This window comes from Tenrec ecaudatus, chromosome 10, assembly GCF_050624435.1.
Source record: "Tenrec ecaudatus isolate mTenEca1 chromosome 10, mTenEca1.hap1, whole genome shotgun sequence".
In the NCBI taxonomy this organism is placed as follows: domain Eukaryota; kingdom Metazoa; phylum Chordata; class Mammalia; order Afrosoricida; family Tenrecidae; genus Tenrec; species Tenrec ecaudatus.
Window position 1 is genome coordinate 131,602,274 of NC_134539.1, and position 24,400 is coordinate 131,626,673.

General features: G+C 58.8%; 1 protein-coding gene across 2 annotated transcripts; it reads right to left on the reverse strand.

Moving 5' to 3' along the window:
* Positions 1-7,406: 7,406 nt before the first annotated feature.
* On the reverse strand, positions 7,407-18,073 carry SGCA (sarcoglycan alpha). Of its 2 annotated transcripts, none has more exons than XM_075561638.1 (10): positions 17,959-18,073; positions 17,286-17,405; positions 17,035-17,186; positions 16,338-16,410; positions 15,818-16,016; positions 15,153-15,315; positions 13,222-13,430; positions 12,937-12,963; positions 7,762-7,954; positions 7,407-7,570 (listed from the first exon to the last, which is right to left on the reverse strand). In XM_075561638.1, the coding sequence occupies exons 1-9, from the start codon at positions 17,993-17,995 to the stop codon at positions 7,774-7,776; spliced, it is 1,161 nt and encodes a 386-aa protein (XP_075417753.1). In that variant the 5' UTR covers positions 17,996-18,073; the 3' UTR covers positions 7,407-7,570; positions 7,762-7,773. The 2 variants fall into 2 exon arrangements, with proteins under 2 accessions (XP_075417753.1, XP_075417752.1); XM_075561637.1 differs by having other exon boundaries at positions 17,035-17,189.
* Between the last annotated feature and the right edge of the window lie 6,327 nt (positions 18,074-24,400).

The following is a 24,400-nucleotide window of genomic DNA, read 5'->3' on the forward strand; positions in this document are numbered from 1 at the left end:
CCTGTATCTCTTCTCTGTGATGCTCAGACACACACGCACATGCACGCACGCACACGCACATGCACGCACACGCATGCACATGCACGCACACGCACGCACACGCACATGCACGCACACGCACGCACATGCACACACACACGCATGCACACGCACGCACACGCATGCACATGGGTTCTGCGTTCTTTGGGTTCTGGGTATTCTTGCCTCATGACTGCCACTTGCCTCCCAGGACAGCCGTCCACTGTCCCTGACCTCTTGCCTGCTGTGAGCAGCCAGGAGTGTTGAGGGGTTGGGTTACAAGAGAGCACCCTGGGGAGGAGGAAGCTCAGCTCATGTGACAACCAGGAGGTTCCACTGGATGGGAGGAGTCCGGTACCAGGAGGCCTCTCGGTCACGCCTCACCCCTCCTTGGACCCAAGGTTGGCGTGCTGGGCAAGAGTGGGAGGACATGTGGCCTTGTCTTCCTTCTCCCCATCCTGAGCTCGAGACGACTGGGGAACAAGCCGGGCATGAGCCTCCCAAGGCTTCAAGGAGACCCAAGAGAAGGAAGACTCTCAGCTGAATATCCTGGGCTCCCAGGGGGGCAGGGGACAGCCCAGGCCTCAGAGCACCTCCCCAGGACCATGGCGAGCTGCGCTGGGGTGCAAGCAAGGTGTGATCTGGAAGGATGGCAGCCCCACCCCTGGAGGAGCACGTCCTAGTCTCTCTCCACCTTCCAAATGCGGGGGTGGGGGTGGGGGGTGTCATTTTCTTCGGCCCCAGGCATCTGTCCAATCCTCATCCTTTCCTCTTACAAAAGCTTTCTCCTCCTCCTCTCCCCCTTCTCCTCCCCACTGTCCCCGCTTCTCTGGCCCTCTGCCTGCGCTTTCCTGCCTGCTGGGGAACCCAAAGGGACGGGCCCAACCTCAGGGAAGGGGCTGCAGTGTGGGGACAGCAGGGGAAAAGAGCCAGGGGCTGTGGGGAGCAGAGAAGATGTCCAGAGACATGGAAGCAGGAGGAATATGACAGCCGTCTGTCCATCCCTCTCACCCCACATCTCCGGGCCTGACCTCAGAGAGAAGGACACGTCTTGGACCTGCCTGGGGTCTGCGCAGCGATGGACAAGCCTGTGGCTGCTCATGCGTCACTGATGAAGTGTCCGCAGCAATCTGTGATGGCCTTTAATAATCCATCAGTGCTCATCAACCGCAGGCTCTGGGGGGGGGCTAAATTATGGCACATAGATGAAGATCTATTTATTGTGCAAATATCCAAAGTTTCGTGGTTCCTACTGATTGCTTGATCATTCCATGATTGATTGGCCTTTCCAGATATGTTGCCCAGGTAACTTCCATCTGGCCTGGATCTTGGTCCATATCCCCACCGGCACCAACCTGAACCCGGCCACTGCGCCTCTCCCACTCACTGGCACACGGAACAGCAAGGACAAGTGGGAGCAGGTCTCGGTTGAGAGCCATCAGAGTGGGAGCCTCTGGGCCAGTGCTTCACTGGGCTCGCTGCATGGTGACAGCTCTGTCCCCGTGGTGGGCAAGCAGACAGCCAGGAGTCACATGTGGCCCCTGGGCACTTGGAATGTGGCCAGCTTGGCTGAGGACCCAAAGTTTTCATTTCACTGACATTTAACTGATTTTAATAGCCCCGTGTGACGACTACACCAAGCAGCACCGTTCCAGGCCAGGGGTGAGCATGTCTCTTGTGACATCTGTACAAACCTGCACGTGGGTAGATGAGTCAGCGTGTGTGTGCGTGCGCGCACATAAGAGAGACCAGATGTGTGCAGGTGTGGACTCCTGAGAGTACCTCCCCTCAGGGCTGTGGGGACAGTAGCTCCTGGGCAGGCCTTGTGTGGCTGCATGGGGCGTCACGTGGCACGGGGCCTGGCATGTGGTAAGAGTGCGTTCAGGAGAGGAGGGAAGGGGCACAAAGGGGCCATTGTAGTGTGTTCCCGGGCCAGCCCTTCTTCCTGATGACATCACAGCTGCTCGAATACAGCCACCCAGCCCAGCGCCCCCAGACCCTCACTGGCCCCTGGGCAGGAAGAAGCACAGCGTCCACTGCTCCCAACACTGCCCCCCAAGGCAGTAATCTACCTGAGAGAGGGACCTGCTCCCACCACCGGTTGGAAGTCAGAAATGGAAGAGGGCTCCAGGATTCCCCCCCTTTGGTGGTCGATGCCTGCTCCTAACAGCACTTTGGGTGAGAGGGTGCTGGGCTTCTCTGCTATTCTTGTCAACATCTTAGCCCCTCATCTCCCGGATGCCCCTGAGGCTGGCCGAGATACGCTAGGTGAGATTGATGGAGGGAGGTGGGGGCGGGGGGTGGGGGGAAGGCCTCCACATGGGGGTGAGGGAAGGAGGGGACTGTGTGTGCAGGGGGTGATCCCAGGCTATGCTTAGAGCCAGCACCCCTGGAGGCGCTCTCTCGCCACGGTGTGCGTGTGTGCGTGTGTGTTTGTGGGGCTGTGTGAGTGAGTGTGTAAAAGCATGTGCATGTGGCTGTGTGAGTGTGTAGAGTTGTGTGTGTGTGAAGCTGTGTGAGCACATAAAGCTACGCGGGTGTGTGAGACTGGTCGTGTGAGGCTGTGGGGGCCATTGGACGAGGTGTGTGAGCGTGCGCAGCTGTGCGCGTGAGGGGTGAGTGTGTAATGCTTGTGACTACGTGTGGGGCTGTGGGAGTGAGGTGTGTGTGGGGAGAGGTGGTGAGTGTGAGGTGGGCCCACCCACAGGCAGCTCTGTGAACTTCTAGGGGGTGCCTGTGGAGGAGAGTGGGTCTCACCCTCTGCCTGCTCACTTGCCTGTGAACAACCAGGGGTCGGACCACGTGACTGCAGCGCCGGGCGGGTGGGGGTGGGGGGCGATGGAGGTGGTGTTGGGCTTCCTCAAACCTGTGGCGGCAGCAGAGACAGGGTGTGAGTGGCAGGACGCCTGGGTCCTGACATCTGGCACATGTGTGTGCACAGGCATGGAAGAGGTACACGGGAGGTCCCGTGAGCAGGTCAGGATGCTGGGCGGGGGGGAGAGGGAGAGCTTGAGTGGAAGGGTGTCTCCGGAGGGAGTGGGACACCAAGCTGGTGAGCATCGGGGTCGGTGACCCCTTCCTCACGGTGCTCCAGAGGGAGGGTGTCAGGTCCGGCTGAGAACCTTGCTGTGCAGGAGCAGGACCCTGGAAGACAGCATCCCGCCAGGGGACAGTGACCTGGCCCAACCCACTGTCACGGAGTCCATTCAGGTGCACAGCCCCCATCTAGAGTTTCTAAGGCTTTAAACCGTGTTGGGAGCTGATGGCTGGTGAGTTTGAACCGCTGACCTTCAGGTTGGCAGTTCCACATGGACCCGACAGAAAACGTACTGCCATCGAGCCCACCCCGACTGGCTAGGACACAGCAAGACCGCCTCTGTGGGTTTTCAAAACGGCACCTCCTTACGGAAGCCCAAAGCCTCCTCTCCTCCCTCAAGGCAGCTGGTGGTTTCTGACTGCTGACTTTGGGAGTGGACTGCTAACCACGGGATCAGCGGTTCAAAACCCCCACCGCTTTGCAGGAGAAAGATGAGGTTTTCTGCTCCTGTAAAGCGTTACGGTCTTAGAAACCCACAGAGGCAAGTTGTGCCCTTTCCTGTAGGGTCGCTGCGAGCGGGGTCCACTGGCCGGCGGGTGAGTTTGGTTTGGGTTCTGAGTGTGGTGGCTAGCAGCCCGAGCTAACTCCTTTATCGTGTGGAGATTCTAAGGTATCAGGTAGGGGATGGCCGTGAGTTTGGTGCACAGGGTGCTGCAGCGGGGTGGGGTGGGGTGAGGTGGGGGCACAGTGGAAAGGGAGCATGAAAACCGCTGTGGGGGCCCCTTACAGACAAGGAAGCCTGGTGCTTTAGCCCCGGGTGAATGCAGGGCGGGGGGCCGGCCCCTCTGCAGCACAGGCCTGAGGAGAGAGCGCCAGCGTAGGGCATTGCAGGGTGGAAGCAGGTGTTCTGTGGGAAGTGGGGGACTGTGTTCTGAATGTGAGTTGTGTACAGTGACCCCCTACACCCGCCCTGCCCATCAAAAACCAACAGGAGCCACGGTGGGCAGAAGCTCCAGCAGGCATACGGAAACAGACATCTCAAAGCAGCGAGCAGAACTCAGCGCGGTTCGACCCATCCTTCATAGGGCTCCTGGGAGTGCGCAGCTAACACCCGGGGCAGCGAAGCAAAGGGGGGCCGGATGCGTCTGTCCAGAGGCACCTTGGGAGAAAGGCCCTGAGATGGACTTCCAGTTGAAAGTAAGTCACTTTAAGTTCGGACCCCTACAAGGTCATCAGGCCTCACAGGATGGACTCACAGCCAGCCAGGAGCAGCATCCCAAAGGATGGTCATGTCGCCAGCACACTGCCCTGTGGACTAGCCCGGCCCTCTGCCATGGGCAGGCAGCTGCTCAGCTGGCGGGCATCAAGGATGACGCCCAGCACACAGTGGGAAAAACAAACAAACCCACTGCCGTGGAGCCGATGTGCCCTGTGGGTCTCAGAGACCATAACTCTTGATGGGAGCAGAAAGCCTCGCTTGTCTCTTTTGCAGAGCAGCTGGTGGTTTCAAACTGCTGACCCTGTGCTAGGTTTCTGGAGTTGAAAATACCTCGGTTCTTGGCTTCGCTCGATGAAAGCACTCACGCCGAAGCCCGTTCTGTATCCAAGTGGTTTTTTAGAAGGACGGGACAAGTGTCAGGTGTTAGTCTCCAAGGGGTTCACAGCTGGGCACGATCAGTCACGTGGAAAAGCACCCACATGTGCAGAAATGGGGAGGATCCTGGGAGGCCAGAAGCCCAAGAACCCTAGAGGCTGAGAGGCCGTGGGCCCGGAGGCGCATGTGTGCCGAGCAGGGAAGGGAGACCCTGCCCCTCTACCTGACTCTGACCAGGAGCAGAGTCAGAGCATGCTCCCTGCCTTTACCCTAACCCACCCGCTGTCTGGGAGAAGGCGTGGTTAATGCTATTGGTTGACCCCATTGGCTGAGTTAGGCCCACCTGGGTGATGTCATGAGCCTGGGTCTAGTTTGGCCTGCCCAGGTGTACCTCCCACCTGGCTTGGGGGCTTGATGAGTTTAGGATCTTCATAGGTGTCTTCTTCAAACCTCCTCGCTATGGGGGCCTTTGCAGGCATGGGAGGGACAGCCCCTCTTTCTAAGCTAGCTAGCTACCTAACACCTGCGGCTAGCAGCCCAAACTGTAACCACACACCACCAGGGCTCCCCAGCATGGCAACGCAGCCTGACCTCGCTGGATCTTCGAGGGCATGGAGACCCCACAGACTCCTGGGTGTAGTGTGGGTTTGTGAGTGTTTAGTGTGGTCATGCCACCCTTCCTGGGAGCTACTTACTGGATTCTCTCAAATTCTCACCACGCCCCCCAACCAGTCCTGCACGTCGTCTGATCGGTAGTCTCAGCTCTGCCGGGTAAGCAAGCTGTCACCTGGCAGAGCTCTGGGGGCACTCTGCTCTGCCTGACCCCAGCGCCCGCTCACTGAGGGGTGTGGGCCTGGGGTGCTCTATGGGCAGGGGTGAACTCGGTCTCCACCCGGAGGGCAGCATAATGAGTCAGGAAGACGTGTCCACCTGGGGCTGAGGCCAGCGTTCGGTGGTGTCCTGCCTCTGCAGGTCTGGCCGGGCACCTGGCAGAGCTGTCTGGAGTGTCAGGCCACATGGCATGAGGGTGGAGGCCACAGGCTGGGCATAAAGGCACTTCCTGGGTCTGGGCTGGAGCGGGGGCAGAGGTGGCTGTTGTCCTGGGGCTAGTGGTGGGAGGGACAGGATGGTCACCACAATTAGTCCTTGGTTCTTGGCCTATGTGGTGGCAGGGGGGAGGGGTGACTGCCGCATAGGATCTCACCCATCAGATTTGGGGTCTAAGTGCCCAGGGAGAGAGGGTTGCCCTCTTGCCAGGGCACCTGGGGCCTGTGCCTGTTTGCTGGGCACAGCTCTTGTGTCTGCCATCATGCCAGCCTCCCAGTGACTTGTCTGGGCCACTTCCTCTGAGGCTGGCAGCCAGGCTCCCGTGTGCTCCTTGGAAGCTGTGCTGGGAGGAAGGCTCTGCCAGGGCCCCGAGGCCGGAGCTGGCCTGGGACGTTCCTGGCCAGCACACAGCACACTCAGAGGGGCCGAGACCCTCCTGCCTACATGGACAGGAGCAAGTCAAGGGGAGATGACAGTCTCCTCCTGGGGACTGAGATCAGAGGAGAAACTACCCAGCCCCCCCAACCCCCATAGTGCAAACTTTGTGCACCTCCAGCTCCCACAGAGAAGGGGCCTAGGAGGTAGGCGGAATGGTAAAGGGGAAGTCAGAGGCCACCGGCTGTCCCAGAAACAGTGTGGCTGGAGGCCGCATGCTCAGCCCCCCTTCCTTAATGAGGCACATACACCCGCCGCAATACAAGCTTACGGGATCAATGCCCCCTTGGTTGAGTGTTGTCCATTGGGGGTGTCCAGCAGGGATGGGAGGACCAGAAGGGACAGGAGTGGCATAAGCTGCAGCCGTGGCCTTGCTCAGGCCCCAGCCTTCAGAAGGGAAGCGGTCTGCTGAACTCCACGCTGCGCAGCAAGACAGCGTCCACCATGCATGGGTCTGAACAGCCCGGCTGAGGGCCTGCCCTGAGCGGACCCTTCAATGTAGCCTCTCCCAGGCGAGGGAAGGGCTGCAAGGTGGGGGAGCTGTCTGCTGACGCTCCCTTATCTGGGCTGGCCCGGCCCTGACGCCAGGGTCACACATGTGTGTGGGTGTGACCTCCCAGGGGTCAGGAGGCAGGGGCACAGTGGGCCTGCTTGGGTTGTAGGCCCTTGCCCACAAGCCCGGGCCTCTTTACAGTCAGCGGAGTTCTCCAGGGCGCTTTGGGTTTGGGGCCAGAGAACAAGGCTGTGGCTCTGTGACGACCTCTGCCCTGACCCCAGGAAAACCCCACTGGGAGGGTCATTCAGAGTCCAGCACCCCAGACAACTCGCTCGCTCTCTCTCTCTCTCCCCGGAGTGATCCCTTCACAAGAGACCGTGTAGCAAATTGATCAGCCATCACCTGAATCTCCAGCTAAGAGGCGGTCCCATGCTTCCTGAGCCCCTCGGGCCCCCAGAAGGCAGTGTGGAGGCTGGAGGACCAGGTTCAGCCCAGGCTTGGCACCGACATGCCCCATTCAATGGGCTGAATTGCTTACTCTCCCTAAGCCCAGGTAGCTGGATCTGTAAAGTGGGATCAGCTGCCAGGGACCCTTCGCTGTGTTTCCTGTGAACCCAGAGGCACCTACAGTCCTCCTGTCCCTCCCTCTTTCCTCTGAGCTTCTGAGGCAACCGCAAAATGCCACTGTCCAGAGGACAGCCCCGCTACCCCCCACCCCAGTGGCAGAAAGACAGACAGAGGCTGTGACGGCAGGGAGAGACCCCGGCAACAACAAGGGGTCAGAGAAGAGGCATTTATTCCATGGTCCTGGCCCCAGACACCCCCTCATGCTCCCATCTTTGTAGGTTGTCAGCCTGGGTCGTGAGCCAGGAGCTGGGGTCCACAGGTCACAGGTGACATGACCACTCTCTGAGTGGGACCAGAAGGCAAATTGAGGCCTGAGCTGGACACAGACAGCAGGGGGAGAAAGCATTGGGTTCCAGGAGGGAAGACACTGGCTCTCCTAACTCCCCCACCCTGACCTCAAACCACTGCTGAGCTCACAGGCAGGTGGGTCTGTGACCTCGTCCCCCCCCCACCTCACTATTGACTCCCACCCAGAAGAGGGGCCCGGTGCTGGCCAGCCGGACCCACCTGACTGGCCCCTCAGCGCTGGTCCAGGATGAGGGGCACCTGGGCGCTGTCCACACGGGGAGGTAGCCGCTCGCCCGTGCGCACATTGAACATAGGCAGGGTGGAGAGTGGCCGGGGCACCTCTCGGCTGGCTGCCATCTGCCGCAGCTCCTCCGTGTTCTCTCGGATGGTGCCATGGTGAACCATCTGGATGCTGGGGGCAGCAGGGTGTGGGAGATGCTTGGCAGCCTGGGAGACTGCTTCCCCCTGACCTACCCCTCATGTGGGGGAAACTCAAGCCCCTGAGTGAGGCCCAGCTTCCAGGGAGACCACGTGGATTCAGAGATAGGTGCCTGGCTTTGCCCACCCTACACCCCAGTCTCATCAGCTGTGGATGAGCTTGCTAACAGCACACACTGTGTGGGACCGCGGTGCAGGGTGGATGAGAAAATACAAGTTGGGGGCAAGAACAGCGCCTTACACATGGTGTGTACTCACAAGACCCTAAGACGGTCCTAATACCCGTGGCGGATACAGGTCCCCAGACCTGTGTCTACAGGGTGGGCTGCAAGTTCAGACATCCCTCTGGGACCCCAGGAGAACTCAGCTCCCTTGGCCACGCCCATGAGCACCCTCGCTCCTGTCCCTTTGCTGCCCCAGCGGGCCTCACTCCCAGCACCTGTTCAAACCACTTAGCCTTCAGCCAAGCTTCTCCCCTCCCAGGAAGGGCTTCTCCCAGCCCCTGGCCATCCCATCCCATGGCTTTTCAGACCTGTCCTCACTCTCTGAACCCCTTCCTAGCTGTATCCCAGCATGAGCCTTCCCCCAGGGTGCCCAGGGAAACCTCAGCAGCCTGCAGTGGGCAGACGGTCACACCCATCCGAAAGTTCCTCTGGAAGTCTCCCTGTCCTCCTCAGGACACCTAGCCCCATCTCCCACGTGGTGCTCTCCTGGCTGGCTCTCTGCTGCCAGAGTGACGCTGAGCGCCAGGGCAGCACAGCACTTTGGCCGAGGGGCTTGCCTTGGGCTTGAATCTGGGCGCCACTACTTCCTGGCTGGGTGACCTTGGGCAAATCACTCCACTTCCCAGTTCAAGTTGTTGCATGAATTAACTAGCTGATACAAGAAAGCGCATGCATCACCTGGTCAGCATGCAGCCAATGGCACTCACTGCTAAGCAGAAGCTTCTGTGCCCGTCGCATCGTGATTTTATTACAGCGAGCTCCTCCCCTGAGCGTGGCCTCCAGTGGAGGGTGTTTTCAAACCCATGGACATGTCCCAGACTCCGGGGTGCTAGATCGGACAGACTGTGGAGCGGGGACTTTTCAGCAGAAGCAGAAGGTTGGGTTTTCCTGGAATGGCCAGGGGTCTAGGCAGAGCCGAAACCATCTCATTTGCCCTAGATTTTTTTTTTTAAGACCACTAAAACAAATTGGTGGCATAGTTATGCATTGGGCTGCTAACCACAAGGTCAGCAGCTCGAGACCACCAGCTACTATGAATAAGAAATACATAACTTTCTACTCTCTTAGAGAGTTACAGTTTTGGAAACCCACAGGGGCAGTTCTACCCTGTCCTACAGGGTCACTGGGAGTTGGTGACCTGTGGCTAACAGCTCTGCATTGCCCCTTAGGCCACCGGGGCTCCACGTGCGCTGGGATTACTGATTCGATGGAGGTAGGGAGGTACCCCCACTCATGGACACAGACTCCACCGAACCCTGAGCGGGGAGACTACAGGAAGAACTTACTAGACCCCGATGCCAGATGGGCCACACTCCTGCTGAGGAGAGCGGGCCTGGATGGAGTCCTGCTAAGCTGCCAGGAAGTGGAGTTGCTGTCTAAGTCGGGGGTGTGGAGATGAGCTCTGGAGTCTGGAATTTGGCAAGCGGGCTAGTCCAAAACACAATTTTCCATCCCCGAGTAAGGGGAGGCTGCAGGGGGGTGGGAGGGAGATGTGTGTGGAACCCCAGAGCCTGTCAGCCAGGTAGGTAATACCCCTGGTGGGGAAAGGGCCTTCTTGAAAGCCCCGCCCCACCCCCTCCCTGGGCCCTGCAGTCCACATCTGGGTCTCATTACTTTGGCAGCTCACACAGATGGAAAAAAGTTCTGGGATGTTTTTCTAGAGCAAAAGCAGAGGCCAGAGTCACGGCGCCGGCCCCCACAATCCTTCCACATCAGCACTTGGACAAAGGACAGGCATCCCTGTACACACATGCACGCACACACCCCACTGTGGGTGGGGGCTGTCAGGGAGCCTGGAGGTCCCAAGGCCCACTCCACGCCCCAGACACGGGCCCTTGCACCCTGCCACTGGCTCTAAGACTCACAGCTGGGGACCCCAGGGCCCTGGAGGGCTCGGTGGGGGTGAAGTGTGATGGCAAAGGAACACGGGCGCAGAACCCCAACTTGTGCGTAATCTGCAAGCCAGCAGCCTGTGAACCAGGCACAAACTGGGCTTCTATAAAACACAGCACCACCCAGCTCAAATGGACACAGAAGAACGCCACACACAGGGAGCCTGGTTATTGATTCCATACGGAGGGAGGAAGCCCTTTTCCAGAGAAAACCCAGACAGACAGAATGGGTCCCGGGAAGCCAGATGCGGTAGAAAACTTGGTCCCGAGAGAAGACCCACAGTGGCAGAAGCTCTAATCAGTCAAACGTGGGGGCACAAAGCCCCAAACCCAAACTCACAGCCTTCATGTCCATTCCGACTCACGGGCCTCCGAGAGGACAGGGCCGAAAAAGCCCCCATGTTTCCTAGATGGAAACTCTTCATGGGAGTACAAAGCCCCTCTTTCTCCCGAGGAGCAGCAGGTGGGTGCCAACTGCTGGTCTTGTGGGTAACAGCCGCGAATGTGACCCTATGACACCAGCAGGACCCCTAATGTGGCCCAAACAGATGAACAAAATCCTCTCCGGGTAAAATGTACATGGACAATCATCGCTCCCAATGAGGGGCAGACATCTCTTTTTAAAAATGAAAACAGAAGGGAAGAAAATCGTGGTCACCTAGGGGGGATCATGCATTTATAAAGTATCAAGGGTTCATGAGGGAGGGGAAGGGAGGAGGGGAAATGAGCTGATAGCAATTGCTCAAGTAGATGGGTGGATGTCGAGATTGTGATAAGAGCTGTATGAGCCCCCAATAAAATGTTTTGGTTTTTTTAAAACTCATGGTCTTGTAACAGGTATAGAAAGTTGATCAAAGCAGGATCGATCTGTTCACTCTGGAAAACAAGTCCACCATAAACATCCCCAACCCGTGACTGGCTAGGGCATTCCAACTCCAGGTGCCTCCAACCGCGATGGGGTAGACTGCCCCCGGGGTTTCTCCCGGTCATCTTCAGGGAAGCAGCTCCCCGGGCCTTTCTCCGGGGGGGCGGCTGGCTGGGTTCTCGCCACCAGCCTGTCAGTTAGCAGGAGGGCACACTGGCCCCAAGAGTAATGCTGGTGCTCAAACATGATCTCCCTCAACCCAGAGACTCAGACACCCAGTGGGCTGAGATGGCGGGGTCAAATGGCAGGTCTGACACCGGGGAGTGGGGGTGGGGCAGACACAGACTATCCTGACATTGGCTCTCACGGGCATCCGCACAGGGCATTAAAATGTGTGTACAACCCCTATGGGCCCTGCGGCCCTAGCCCTCCTCCCCAAGGTCCCCGGGATGTCAGATGCCCTTCAAGCTGACCTCTGCTACTTACCCCTCCTAGTGGGGGGACAATGGGGCTACTGTGACCCCCAAAGGATTCTGGCAGCCTCACAATAGCCCCCTGAGGTCACTACTGAGATAACCTTGCTGCCCCCTGCACTCCGGGCACCAGTCGGGGAGGCCAGCTGTGGGCAAAGCTCCTCTCTCTGGCCACCCAGGGGACAGTGTGGACCTTTGAGGGGACACACACCTCTCTCAGCCACCGAGGAGCCGTCCAGGGGAGACTTGCGGCCGCCACCCTGGAGGCCCTCACACCCAGCTCCCTTCACCCACTGCAGGGAGAGATGCAGAAAGACACCTCGCTGCCACCCGCCACGATGCCCTTGGCCTCCACCACTGCCCTTGGCGGGAGCCGGCTGACCAGCGTGTCCAGCATCCCTAACAAGAGCGAGGCAGGGTCCCGAGCCCTTCCCAGGGCCCAGCGGAAGAAGACCATGTCCCAGGTGATCCTGGAGGCGGTGGCCCAAAAGGGGGCACGTCTCCGCACGTCGCTGGCCGCCCTGAAGAAGGCTGTGGCCAAAGCGGGCTACAACGTGGCCCACAATGCCTTGCACTTCAAGCGAGTGCTCAAGGGCCTGGTGGACAAGGGCGTGCTCAAGCAGGTGACTGGCAAGGGGGCCACCGGCTCCTTCCGCATGGGTAAGAAGAAGGCCGCCACGGCCAAGGTCCACGTCAAGAGACGGCAGCACCGGCGGCCCAGGCAGCGGAGGCGTGGGCAGCGGCGGCCTGGACAGCGGCCTCCTGGGCAGAGGCGACTTGGGAAGTGCCGGTCACTACTGGGCTCCAGGCAAAGGCAGAACAGTGTCCGCAGGGTGGCCAGAAGGTGTGGCGGCCATTAAGAAGTCGGGCCAAGCTGGCGGACAGGGCTACCGGGACGGCTGTAGACTCAGTGCCGCGCCAATAAAAGGAGCCTGTGATTTACCACTGGCCTCGGGTGCCTCTGGGGCCCAAGGACATGGGAGGAAGAGGAGGGGGGAGGGTACGCATGGGGGAGGGGGGTCTCAGGCAAATGAAGGTGGTGGCAGCTGGAGCAGGGCCTGAGGCACGAAGCGTCCCTCCATGCCCAGCACCACCTGCCAGATGAGGTGTGTTTTACAGGCTCACAAAGTAATGACGTGGCAGAGCTGGCAGGTGGAAACCCCGGTGTCCGTCTCATGTTAAAGTGGGGTGCATGTGTGTGTGCATGCTGATGTGTGCTGTGAGCCTCTTACACTCGTTCTCAAACCCTCCCACCCCCCGCAGTAGGCAGCACACCCCAAAGCTTGGCCAGAGCCCCTGCCCTGTCCCACGTCGGACTCATCTATTTATCCCAGAAAAGCAGCAGCAAGGCCAAGTAGGTCAGAGCTAGCACCCGGCCAGTCCCGCCTGGGGCAAAGAGGTCACAAGGAGGGAGGCGCCTAGCAACCAGAGACCTCTAGGTTAGCCATGCTGCAAAGGGGGCCCAGAGGAGCTCCCGCCCTGCCCTCAGCTCCCCTACTCACTCGGAGGTGGCCAGGTCTCTCTTCAGCCTGCAGGAAGTGAGGAGGGGGTTAGCCAGCTCTGGGCCTTGACCTCTGTGCCCCAGGGGTTCATTGGCGCACTGATGTCTCCTGATCCAGGGGGCCGGAGCGGAGGGCTAGGTAGGCGTGGTGCCATCCTCTTCTGGTGGAGGGGCCCAGTCCCGAGAGGTCTGGGTCTCCGGGCAGCAGGGGGAGGGCCACAAGGGTTCTCAGACATGAGTGCCAGCCTCCATGTCCTCCCTTGCCCGCTTCCCCAATGATACTCACCGTCCCTCCCGCCGGCAGCACATGATATAGGCCAGCAGCAGCGTGAGCAGCAGGGCCACCAGCAGGGGTACCAGGAGGGTGACCAGGGCATCTGTTAGGAAGTCCCGGCCCGTGGCCTCCATGGGTGGGCAGAAGAATGGATCGTGCTCTAGGATTCCGTCGCCTGGGGTGGGCATCTCGCCGGCAGGCTCTGGCACTGACTTGTCCACCTGCCCCGAGAACACAGAACTGACCAGGCATGGCTGGCTGGGGCAGAGAACCCCCAGGGGCCATGGTAGGTTCCTCCTGCCTGCCTCCCCCGGCCATGTGACCGAGCAGGACAAGCCAGCTAGAGCGTCACGTTGGAAGACAGGCAGGACGGGATAGTAGTTAGAGCAGAGCTCTAGAGCCCAGAGGCCTGGGTTCAAATCCTGACTGCAGGCGACCAGAGCTTCGGTGGTGGTTGGCAGCACATAGCAAGTGCTCAGGAAAGCCGCCCATGCCCAGTCCCTGCCGTGTGACAGACGAGAGCCACCACGTGGGTTTGCTTGCCATCTTTCAGAAGCAGATGGTCTTGCAGGGGCCACTGGGTAGGAAGTTCCAACTGCCTAGCCTTCAGGCGAGCCCCCAAGCACGTCACCATCATGCCAGTAGGTTCTCCATTAGCTCTCGAGAGGAAACCAAGCCCACTGCCCTTGGGTCAATTCCAGCTCACAGCAGCCCTAGGCAGGGTTTCCGAGATGAAATCTCGAGGGGACCAGCCTCCTCTTTCTCCCACAAAGCAGTTGGTGAGCTTGAACCACTGACCTTGCAGTTGGCTGCCCACAGTGCTACGGAGGAATCCTCTCTTTACCAGAGGTTTTCAACCTGTAGGTCTCAACCCATTTGGCGTGGGGGGTGTCGAACAACCCTTTCACAGGGGCCGCCCAATTCAAAACAGCAAAATTACAGTTATGAAGTAGCAACAAAAATAATTTTCTGGTTGGGGGTTACCACACACGAGGAGCTGTATTAAAGGGTCAGGGTATTAGGAAGGTTGAGACACTCCAATATCCCAAGTGCCAGTTTAATATCCCAAAGAGAAATGGCAACTGACTTGGGTGAATACAAAATAAGGGCAAAAGTTGGTCACACCTTACCCTGGTGGCACAGGACTTAAGCGCTGTCCTGCTGACCTGTAGGTTGCCCATTGAAACGCACCGGCCGCTCCAAGGGAGAAAGGCCAAGTGCTTCTGTACAGACTCCGAGCCTTGCCCCTCCTCTGGGGTAGTCCTTCTCTATCGTCAAGGGTGGCTGGCTCACCCCTCTTGACCTAGGGCCAGCGTGGCTCTTAAAGGGGAGGCTGGAACTTTGGACATGTCAGGAGAGACCAGTTCCTGGAGGAGGGTGTCCTGTTTAGTAAAGGGGCGGTGAAGAAGGCGACGGCCCTCGCAGAGCTGGACTGACATTGTGGCTGCAAGGGTGGGCTCAAGCAGGGAATGGTTGTGAGGACGGTGGGGTTTCGCTCTGTTGGGCATGAGGTCGCTCGGGGTCAGAACCGATTCTGTGACACCTAAGGACAGTAGCCCCACTTGACAGCAATGGGCTTGGTCTGGGTTTCTGTTTTCATCACAGGCAGGCTAGGGAGGAGACACCCTGGAAGGTCGGAGACTGAACTGTCAGGTCTCAGAGGTCTTGGGTGGGGAAAGGGCTGGTGGGGGAAGGATGAATCGCTCTGGTTCTTGCTGCAGGCTGGACCAAGAGGCCATGTCTGGATTGTGGACTCTGTCTCCCTCTTGTGGTAGGAGGTAGAGCGCTGTGTGTGTGTGTGTGTGTGTGTGTGTGTGTGTGTGTGTTAGGAGGTAGAGCGCTGTGTGTGTGTGTGTGTGTGTGTGTGTGTGTGTGTGTGTACACATACTACTTGGGGAACCATGCTCCACCCACACCCACCCAGAGTCAGGGACCCTCCTCACCAAGGTCACATTGCACCAGGCAACACGGAAGTGGGGTGCCAAGCTGTCATAGCAGGACAGAAGTGGAGGCTGGCCCTGGGCGCAGCGGGTCCTGCTGTCGGGGAACGCCACCATCTTCAGGCAGGTGGAGAAAGGGGAGGCAGAGCCCACCTTGATGTACACCCTGAGGCCAGAGAGAAGCCCCTGTGAGTGAGGTGGGGGTGGGGTCAGGGAAGAGAACATCCATGGGGGGGAGGGGAGGGCTTTCTGAAAGCTCCTGAGCCAATGGGAACCGAAGCCAGTAGAACTTTCCCACAGACTTGTGGGCGCAACCTTGAACTGGCAGGGAGCCTTGGACCTCCAGGAATGGGCACCGGGAAGAACAGACTCCAGGAAGACTTGGATTTGGACCAGGTGGGCAAGAGCAAGGCAGGGTGGGTGATGGTGTGCAGCTGGGAGGCCCAAGGGAAGGGGTGAGGCTGCCCAGGGTGGGTCAGCCCCACCTCCACCTGGTGGTTGGAACCCACTCCTGCTTTCCTAAACACTTCACAGCCTTGAAGGGGCGATTCTACTCTGTCCTACAGGGTCGGGGTGGGGTGGGGTGAGGGGTGGGACCTCTCTTCTAAGCCCACAAGCCAGTGGCGGACAAGCCTCTCTTCTGGTGGAAGCAAGGGCTGAACACCTACCCTTCCTTCCGGCCTTCGATGGGCAGGGGGACGCGACCCCCACGGTCCAAAGCTGAGGTGATGTTGAGAAGCTGGAGCTCGCCTGCCTCCCAGAGGCCCCCCAGGGCCGTGAGGAAGAGGGTGGCGGGCGCTGAGGGCAGCACCTCCTCCACATCGTGGCTCTGCACCAGGAACTCTGCCTGGTACGGCAGTGGGGGGCCTGGGAGGGCCAGGGGGGCACCTCAGACTGGCCCCAGGTCCAGTTCTGAGCCCTCCACTGCAGGTTCCCAACTCCTCCCTGACTCTCCCAACACCCCGCCCTCCAACCAGGCTGTACCACACTGCCTCCCCCAGTTGCCCAAGGCCACCGTCTGTCAGCAGAGAAGTCAGTCATGGGGGGGGGGGCTCCAACACCAGGGGACATCGCCTCCTAGAGCCCCCACTTTCTAGGATGCCCTGCCCCCCACTCCTCTTCAAGCCTCTCCTTCCAACAACGCCCTCCAGCGGTTGGGCAAGGGTGGACTAGGGCGTGGGGGGGTACCTTCCGAGGTCTCAATCAGCAGCACTAGTCTCTGCTCGGTGGTCTCGAAACTCTCCCGATTGTAGGCTACCACCTACGGTAAGAAAGGGGGGGCTGAGGAGGAGACCCGCACTACCACACCCGGCTGCGTGGGTTCCTGGGCGGCACACACTGTTCATTATTAAAGGTACCCGGAGGTGCCTCGGAAGAAGGGCCTGGCAATCTACTTGTAAAACAAAAATTCGTCATTAAAAGTCCTCCTCTGGGATAGGGCAAGATGTGACAAAATAACAATCTGTGGATTATCAAGGACTCATGAGGGAGGGGGGAGTGAGAAGGGAGGGGGAAAAAAAGAGGACCTGATGCAGAGGGCTTAAGTGGAGAGCAAATGCTTTGAGAATGATTGGGGCAAAGAATGTACGGATGTGCTTTATACAATTGATGTGTGTATATGTGTGGATTGTGATAAGAGTTGTATGAGCCCCTAATAAAATGTAAAAAAAAGAAAAAAGTCCTCCTCTGACACACTGTGGGGTCCCCCCCAAAGTCCTCCTCTGACACACTGTGGGGTCCCGTCCCCCCCCGGGAGTGGGACTAGACTAGCCAGCAGGTGGTGAGCCATTGACGGTGAGCAAACACAGTGGGGTCCTCAGAGGCTCAGGGAGCCCCCTGTGTTCTCCGAGGGGCGCACGCAGTCCATCAGGGTCCCTAGGGATACCTCAATGACCTGCCGGCCGCGGTCCCCGGGGCTGGCGGTGCCATAGAGGAAGCCAGGCTGGCGCGGGCTGCGCTGGCTGTAGCGGAGCCAGCGGGGCAGGTCTGGGTGGCCCAGGAGGTGGGCGTGGTAGGTGATGCAGACGGAGGGTGGCACTGCTGGTGGAGGAGAGGAGAGGGGCTTGCAGGCAGGACCTTTCCCCAGCCCCGCGGGAGGGGCAGGGGCGGGGCTCCCTGGAACGTGGGCGGGCTTACCGACGTGCTCGGGGAGGCGCAGGACGGTGGCATGGTCCAGGGTGTGCACAAAGAAGCGGCCCACAGTCGGGTGCAGAGTGAACTGCTGGGCCTGGGTGCCCGCCAGGCTGGCCAGGAGGCCTGTAAAGACCCCAGCGCCCCCCGCCCCACCCCCCGAGGACCAGCTAAGAGCTAGGCCAGAGGATAAGCTCCTTAGGTCAGCGACATGGTCAGCGACATGACCATTGCTGGAGCTGGCTTCTTCACTGGGACCCATGGGGGGACTCCATTTAGGGCCTGTCGGAGTCAGGTCCCGGGAGACAGCCCTAAAGTTGGACTCCAGGAGTGAGTCTGCATGTGTGTTCAAAGGAGGCTGGGGAGGGAGGGGCTCTCTGGGCCTGGGCACATGCCCCTCTCATGCCCAGGGAGAAGCTGAGCCAGGGGCCCAGCATCTGAACAGGACCCTGGGCCTGCCTGGCACCCGCCCTCACTCAGGGCCAAATGTAGTCTGGGCCTGGAGAAAAGTGGAGCCAGCCCATTAACGGGCCCAGGGGTTCCAGAACAGCCCCAGCCCATTCCCAGACCCCCCAGCCACAGTCTGTCAACACCCCAAAGCCCTCCCTCCCTGAAGAACCTCCTAAACTTCCATCCTCCCTCCCTCCGACGTCCCACCCCTGAAGGTACCCCGACTTGCCCACAAGAAGAAGCGTCCAGATCAGCCCTGCGGCCATAGCTTCCCCGGCCTGGCCAGTCCCTGAGTGACAGGAACAAGAGCAGGGGAGGAAGGCGGGCAGAGGGGGAGGCAGGAGCAGCTGGGCCCTGCCCATCCCCGCGCAGAGCACGCCGGCCTGTCCTCACAGCACAATATCCCTCCACCCATGCCCAGTGCCCAGAATCTCTTTTCTGAAATGCCAGCCTGATGACATCAGTGTCCCCTGAAGCCCTAATGCTGTCACTGCCCTCAAATTTCCCAGCTGCCAATGGTGAGTGTTAGAGCGCTGGGTCTCCAGAGACATGTCTTCTAAATCATCCTGCCTCCTGCACCTTGCTGGTGTCCTGGGCTTCAGCTCGGGCTGCTAACCAGCAGGTCAGTGGTTTCAAGGAAGGGGCAACATGAGGCTGTCTCAGACGCCCGAAGGGGCAGTTCTACTCTGTCCTACAGGTCACTGTGAGTCAGAAGGAACCCAGCAGTTTGGGGGGTTGTCTGAGAGTCCTTGAAGATCTGAATGAGCAGGGCAGGGAGCAGAGCAGAGATGGAGGAAGAGAGTGACCCGGGGGGGCGGGGGGGTGGGATTGCCGGAGAACCGAGGAAAAGGAAAAGGAACAAGCAGCAGCAGCAACAACCATTTGAGCCCCAAAGGGCAGCCTTCCCCAGAGGACAAAGGCAGAGGAGTGAGGTGAGGCGCAGGAGGGCTAACGGGCAACACGAGGAGAAAGTGGGGGCCAGCGATGCACACGGAGGGGGGGTGCCATGAACAAGATCAAGCAATGAGCTGTGGGGTGTGAAATGGATGGTCTGCTCTGTAAACACTCGCCTGATTCACCAGCAAGATGGAAACAAAATGGAAGGGCCTGACAGGGAGAGAGAGCACCCCCCTGGAGCAGGCGGCCTGAACGTAGACGTGTACCCTCCTGAATTGAACGGTGAGAAAACAGAGGTCTGGTCTGGTCATCAAAGTCGCCCACTTTAGGGCATGTCTGTCAGCCAGACCCTCCGGAGACCTGGCAGTGCCATCTCCCATCCAGAATCCTCTCTCCACCCTCTGCTCCCTGCTTGCCCTCGAGAGGGTTGCCCAGCCTCTCTCTGGGTTCCCTTCCTGCCCCCTCCCGCCCCCGCACCCTCCCCCAGTTCAAGCAGCAGACTCGCCTAGAAGACTGGGCTGGGGGTAGGTGCCCACTCCTCTCTGAAGCCTATCTGACCTTCCCACCCCCACCCCAGGTGAGCTGGCTGCCCCTCCCGCTCCTGGGCACATCCCATTGGCCCTCACTCAGGAGGGTTTGTGCCCTGGAACAGCAGAGCCAATCACCAGCTCCAAGGTGGGGGGAGACAGGTTTGATGAGAAGCCGACAGCAGCTGGGAGTCTGTGAAGAGGACACAGCATTTATATCTATTCACACTGGAATGCAGAAGCACAAGGGGGGGGGGGGTGTAGCAGGGCCATCATGTCCTTTCCAGGTGCTTTCCTTGCCTCAGGTCACAAGATGATCATCGCCATGGTAATCAGATAAGACAGTGAGAGGCCACTTTCTTCAATAGCTCCGTGACCCAGCAGGCCAGTTGTCCAGCAGGCCCTCTGGGTGGGATTGCCCAGACAGCCTGCATACTAGTTCCATCTTTGGGCCATGCAGAATGCTGTAAAAAATTCCACTGAGGTTGGTGCAGGGCAGTCCCAGTGCAGGGTGAGGCAGGTTAACAACACACAGGGAAGAAGGTAGGCTTGTGCTGGATGATGGTCCTTGTGGTAGTTACATAATCTGCTGTCAGTTTGAGGAATCAGAGTGAAGGGGTGGGGTTTCACCTGTCAATCAGATCACAGCTTGATGACCTCCCAGAGGTTCTAAGGAGATAAATAGCTCGCTGGTGGCAGGACATTTGCTCAGTCCCTGCGAGACATCCTTGTTAACAAGCCACATGGAGACAGGCTGATGGCAGCCAGAGCCTCAGAGCTGGAGAAGCCACGTGGAGACCTCTGCCAGCGCTGAGATGCTTACAACCTCACTGGATCCACAAGACTTTCCACCCACTGGCCTGTGATCATACTGCATTCAGCATCATTGCATGTGTTTTGTGAGTCTGAAGGGGAATTTATAAATTGGTATCTGACATATGGGCTAATATCAGACTTAAGGGCTTGATCTGGACTGGGCTGGGATGTTTTCTCAATATACAATTGCTCCTGTACATAAAGAGCTTTCTCATATACCTAGGAGTATCTGTGAATTTGTTTCTCTAGTCAACCCAGACTAACACAGTCCTTAACCGGTGACGGCCCTTGTTCCAGCCCCAACCGCCCAGCACTGTGAGGGCTCTCTGGTGACAAAACCTCTGATCCAGACCAACTGCCACAGACTAGACCCCGACTCATGCAGACCCCATGTGTGTCAGAGGAGGGTCCCAGGGGCTGTCATCTTTTGGAAGGAGCCCTGGTGGCGTAGTGGTTACTTATGGGGCTGGCCAACTGCAAAGTCGGCAGTTTGAAACCACCAGTTGCTCTGGGGGAGAAAGATGAGGCTCTCTGCACCCGTAGAGCTACAGTCTCTGGAACCCGCTGTGATTCAGAATTGACTCGATGGCGTTGACTGTGGGTTTGGGTTTGGGCGCTCTATTGGAAGCAGATCTCCATGCCTTTCTTTGGAGGCACTTGGAATGGCCGATCTTTCAATTAGTCAAGCAGTTCACCGTGTGCACCACCCAGGGTCCCCTCCTTGAAGACTAGGTTCTTAGACCTTTGTGTCCCTGGACCACAGCAGGTGTACGGTGACATCACAGCCCACACCCCAGACCAGGTTCCCAGCCAGTACCCCAGGACAGGACCAGCCAGGAGGGGATGCCCTCACTGGCTCAAAGGCCCTGGGAGCAGAGGCTAAGCAGAGCCAGGCCTGGCCGAGTCCCACTGGCCCACTCACTGGAGGCGCGGCCTGGATCCAGCCAGTCACTCAGCCTTTCTGGGCCTCTGTTTCCATAGCTGCAAAGGGGTGAGAATAATGCTTCCCGCAAAGAGTCTCTGTGAACACCGGACAAGACGTGAATTCAGCACATATTTCCTGAGCAGCTACTGTGTACCGGCACGGGCGTGGGGGCAGGGCAAACCCGTCCTGCTAGAGACTGCCTATTAAGAGGAATGGTACTAATTAGTAGCCTACCTAACAGCAGCCCTGGGCTGCTAGTGTATTATAGCTTTTATGGAAGGCCCCACATATGAACTGCCTCCATCCCCACAGCAGGGCCACAACGCAGGGTGTGTTGCTAGCACCCCCATTTTACAGATGAGAAAACTGAGGCTCAGCAGGGTATATCACTTCTCCAGAGTCACGCTAGGGAAGTACCTGTATGGAAATCACTTTTGTGTCTAAAGTCCAGTGCCGGAAGCTGTTGATGAACTTGTCTCCTGGGCACTACCTTCCTTCCTTCCTGAGTCTTGGTGCTGGAATGAAGGAGGTCTCCTTCCCAACCCCCACTCAGAGCAGGCAAAGAGACTCCTCCCCTGGTGCCCTGAGAGGGAGGCAGGGACTGGCTCGTGGGTGTCAGAGGCCACCCTTGTGGGTAGCTATGTGAATCTCTCAAGAGCTGCAGGACCAAAGATGATACCCACCTCACCTCTGAGCAAAGGCCCCAGCCAAGGACATCTGAAACCTGCCCAAGGTCGTGCCTCAAGGAGAGGGCATTGGTCTGCAGATGAGGATGACTGGTGAGTAGATGACTTAGCCCTTGTCCCTTCCTCTCTGTCTCCACCTGACTGTCCCACCCATCCTTGTCCCTGGACAGTCACCAAATCCCAGAGTCAGCGTCCACTCAGCCATTCAGGTGGCGTGGTGTTTGCCCCCTTATCACCTCAGCTCCCCGTGCCTTCTCTGACACAGAGGGCAAGCCTGGGGGAATGCTCTGGAGCCAGAGGGGGAGTTGGAGGGTTCTGGGACCGCTGCCCAGGCTTCAGCCCCTAGGCTGCTCCATGTGACTCCCCTCTGCTGCCTCCCCTGCTATTTTTGGAAATACCCACTCACACCCTCAGCTGTCTTAAGGTGGCAGTGCCTATACCCAGTGCCACCAGGCCCGCGGGGTGGCCTTCCTTTCTGGAAAGCGGCAGCCACTTCCCGAGGGGAGCCAGCCCCAAAGCCCTGGGGAAGTGTCTCTGGGCTCCTGGCCAGCCAGCAGTGTCCTCTGTTGGCAACCCTGGTGCAGGTTATGCTCAGCCCTTCTCCTTTGGTGACAGGGGCCTGGGAGAGGTCATAGGTGAGAGGTCATGGGGAGGTTACTTTTATTTTGGACATTTTAACATAAAGGAAAAGTGCACAGCACAATATAAGGCGCACCCATGTATCCCTTATCCAGCTCATCAGTTGTTAGGTTACTTTATCCCCTCCCAGTTTTCCCTTCCCCTGGGATCTCATCTCCAGATCTGCATGTACATTGAACTCTAAAAGATGCTGGGGGTGAAAAAGATGCTGGGGGTGCTGTTAAGCGAATTTCCACTCAAAGCTACAGAGCAGAAGCACCCTGCAGCCTCCCCCCCCCCACCCCCTGCCAGGGGGACAAAGAACAGAAATGTGGGTGGAGGGAGACAACAACGGACAGTGTAAGATACGGAACAAGAATACTGTATAATGAATCAAGGATTCATGGAGGTGGGAAGGAGGGGAAAAAAGAGGAGCTGATACCAAGGGCTCCAGTAGAAAGATATTTTGGAAATGTTGATGGCAACATATGTACAAGTGTGCTTAATACAACTGAATGATGGATTGTTACAGGATTTGTAAGCGCCCCCAATCAAATTATTTTTTTAAAAAGAAGTGTGCCCTGCAGGATTTTCTAAGCTAGACTCTTTACAGGGGTGGAGCGCCAATCATTCTTCCACAGAGCCCCTGGTGGGCCTGAACCACCAACCTTCTGTTAGCTGATGAGCATGTCACCATTGCATTATCAGGTCCCTTGAAAAAAATCATCATCATCACAATGATGCCACCTAATCACATTCTTGCTTCTAACAATGGCTTCTCATTTCTTAACACCCAATTTCCAGTCCTCTCATAAATGCCAGAATTGGTTTTCTAATTAGTGTGTGAGCAGTGGCCGAGTGAGATGTACATACTGCCATGATAAACAGGCTTCCCCTGGGTCTCTGAGTCCTAGGGTCTCCCACCACCCACTGCTCCCTCAAGAAAGCGGGTCAACTGTTCTGGAGAGAGGCCCCAGCTGCAGGCTGCTGACTGCACCTCCATGCGCTCTTTCCCACGTGCCCCAACCTCCATGCTCTCTGTAAACCGTCTCTCCTGTCCGTTGTGTGGTTTCCCACACGCTGTCACTGAGCATGTTCAATTTTCTCCAGCAAGACCATGTCGTAGAATTGCTTCTTCCGTCAGCGGCGCATATGTATGTCCTGTGCGGTGTCAGCGGCCACTCAAGATGCCCAAACGGTGACAGCCAGATGTGGTCACTCCTTCCTTTCCATGCGGGGACACTTCTAGACAGTGTTTACCCTTCTGGCTTCCCGCTGGCACCATTCATCTGGGAGAAACAGGCTCCACGCCCGCTCCCTTCTCTCTCTCTGCCAGGTTTGCAATGAGTGGTTCCGGAGCGTCCTCCAAACCGTGGCCAATCCGCGTTTTGTGGATTAGTGGTTTCATCAGGGCCTCGTGGCTTTAAGCCTTTGGCTGGCCTCCACCCACGGCAGCTGCTGGCCCTCCTGGGGGCTCAGGTGGCCCGGGCTGGGGACTGAGCAGTCAGGGCCCCTCTCGGCCTTCCACCTGGTCCTGGCCGGCGCGTCCCTGCTCCTGGTGCCCTGCCCTTCGCCCGCGCCTCGTCGCCGAGCGCCCTGCCGGGTCCCCGCCCGCTCCGCCCCGTTAGCGCCCCGGCTCTTTGTCTCCGCTGAACGAATGGCCGTCCCGGGATGAGGGCTCTCAGAGCAGGTGAACGCTGTCTCCACTTCCGTCTCGGAAGCTGGTCTCAGCGGGGCGACGGTTCGGCTTTCCCCGCACCTACAAGGGGGGCGGGGGCGTCATCGGTTCTCAGGTGGGACAAAGGAAGGCGTGCCCGCCCGTGCCTCGCAGGCTCCACCCACTTCCGCCCCTCCCCCGCCCCGGGCGCCGACAACAAAGGGTGTCCTTCCGCCAGGGCTCCGCCAGAGGGCGCGCGCGAGCGCCGGCGCGCGTCTGCGCCTGCGCGCAATTCGGCGCGAGGGGCGGGGCGTCGCGGAGCCCCGCCCCGGACTGGGGGAGCGCGACAGCGGTGCGTGCCCAGCGCCGCGGTCCGGGGGCGTCGGAGGGGGGATCCCAGGCGTCCCTCCTCGGCAGGGACGCCCCCACCCGCTTCCGGATCCAGAGGTGGTTCTCCCCAACTGTCGCTGGGGGCGAACCCGCCGCGAGGCCGGGGACTGGACAGACGGCCGAGCCTTTCCCACCGCCCCACCGGACTGCGCCCC

Excerpts from the sequence above, each read along its gene's own strand:
- SGCA (XM_075561637.1), bottom strand. The coding sequence starts at position 17,995 with ATGGCCGCAGGGCTGATCTGGACGCTTCTTCTTGTGG. Across the intron at positions 17,406-17,958 it reads CTGGACGCTTCTTCTTGTGG|GCCTCCTGGCCAGCCTGGCG; the intron begins GCAAGTCGGGGT and ends GGGTCTTTACAG. Across the intron at positions 16,017-16,337 it reads GCTGATTGAGACCTCGGAAG|GCCCCCCACTGCCGTACCAG; the intron begins GTACCCCCCCAC and ends TGGCCCTCCCAG.